Raw genomic sequence first — 1799 nt, forward strand, 5'->3', positions numbered from 1 at the left:
AAATATATGTATATGTATATATGTGTGTGTGTACGTGTTTGTGTATGTGTGTGTGTACGTGTTTGTGTATGTGTGTGTGTACGTGTTTGTGTATGTGTGTGTGTACGTGTATGTGTATGTATGTATGTACGCACTATATATAGATATGAAGTATGCGTATATATATGTGTGTGTGTGCCGATCAGCCAGTACATCTAAACACTTGCAGCAGATGACTACCCTGTAACACTCCATCTATCGCGTGCCTTATGATGGAACAGAAAGAGGATACAGAGCGAGGTGCTGCGCAGAGGCGCTGACAACAACCCCGTGCTCAGAGGTATCTTGGCCAATGATGACTTTGCGGCGAAGAAGTATGCCGACTGGACTGCCAAGACGTGCGAGAAGACTGGTATGGATGTGAATGCATACTGTATAAAGCAACCCACCAGCAAGTGAGTGCGACGAAAGACACGCTGAGTGTATTGTAAATGCATGTGTTTTCTTGTACATCCTGTGCTTTTTTGTGTATGTCACTCCGTCTCGGAAGGAATGTGTGTTAAAGGTGTCAAAAAACCTCACTGTGGAGGAGTGCGCAACGAGAAACCATCAGTTTAATAGCAACCGTTGTGTCTGCGTCATATAAAGTCCCGATTGGGCATCGACTGGTGGTGGTATAGATCGTGGACCTCGTACAAGCAGCAATCTCGAACTGGTTGCGGACTGACCACTCACTCACTACCTTTGTCAATAGTATCGTACCTACACGTGGTCACGTGCTGCCGTCCTCTAGCCCCGCAGCAACAAGCTACCTGGGCCACACACAATGCATTCACGAGTCTCACAACGGCATCCGGTCGACGCTTCAGTGTCGTCTGTCTGTTTCGTTAACCCTATGCTCGTACATGCTCGCATACATCGCTGTTATAACAGGCATCAAATTCGAGTTGGTTGAGGTGGATAGCATGTCAGCTGAAGAAGCCGTGGACGCGGCCAACAACGATCCATCGGTCGACGGCATCATGGTTTACTATCCCGTCTTCGGGGATGCACAGGTGTGTAGAGTCATGTAAACGTTTGATGATGACTATACTCGTGTGTACGGGCAAAACGTTTGATGTTCAAACTCGTACATACTTGCAATACGTTTGATGCTCTATCTCGTACGTACTTGCGGATCTCAAGTATCTGTTTGATGTTCTTACCCTACCCGTACCAGCTTGCAGAGTCATGTATGTGTTAGATGTTCTTACGCGCACATACTTGGTGTGTGGAATACTATGCATGCACGTGAATACCAGTTTAGCCCTATATAAGGATTGCTGCGTCCGTATCTCAAGTATTGTGCGACCAATAGTTCGTATACACTCCTATCCTTATAATCGGAAGATGTCGAGTCTCTTCGGCACTTCCTCTGGAGAAGTGTTCAAAGTCATGTCCAAACGCCCTCTATGTAATACTTCTCTCATACTCACACCTATAAGTCCAATGCAGGATGAATATCTCCGCAATGCCGTAAGTATCAGGAAGGATGTTGAAGCACTGTGCCACACCTACCGCTACAACATGTACCACAACATCCGGTCCATCCAACTCCCCGGCGGTGGCGCCAGTAAGTCACTGCTGCCCTGTACCCCGGGTGCGATTGTAAAGGTGTGTGCTTTTACCTGGTAGAATGTAGTTTCTATAGCATTTCCTCTACAGTTGTATGGTAAAATGTAGTTTCTATAGTATTTCCTCTATATTTGTATGGTAGAATGTAGTTTCTATAGCATTTCCTCTATATTTGTATGGTAGAATGTAGTTTCTATAGTATTTCC

At 45.6% G+C, this 1799-nt stretch overlaps 1 protein-coding gene across 3 annotated transcripts in view; it reads left to right on the forward strand.

The window, feature by feature from the left end:
- The window catches only part of SARC_05944 (methylenetetrahydrofolate dehydrogenase [NAD+]), a 7181-nt gene that overhangs the window by 896 nt on the left and 4486 nt on the right, over positions 1–1799 (forward strand). For all 3 annotated transcript variants that reach the window (XM_014300168.1, XM_014300169.1, XM_014300167.1), the window contains exons 2-4: positions 261–391; positions 913–1034; positions 1474–1632. In XM_014300168.1, the coding sequence (XP_014155643.1) occupies positions 261–391; positions 913–1034; positions 1474–1632 (412 nt within the window). The remainder of the gene's footprint in view (positions 1–260; positions 392–912; positions 1035–1473; positions 1633–1799) is intronic.

The sequence above is a fragment of the Sphaeroforma arctica genome (genome assembly GCF_001186125.1).
Source record: "Sphaeroforma arctica JP610 unplaced genomic scaffold supercont1.405, whole genome shotgun sequence".
In the NCBI taxonomy this organism is placed as follows: domain Eukaryota; class Ichthyosporea; order Ichthyophonida; genus Sphaeroforma; species Sphaeroforma arctica.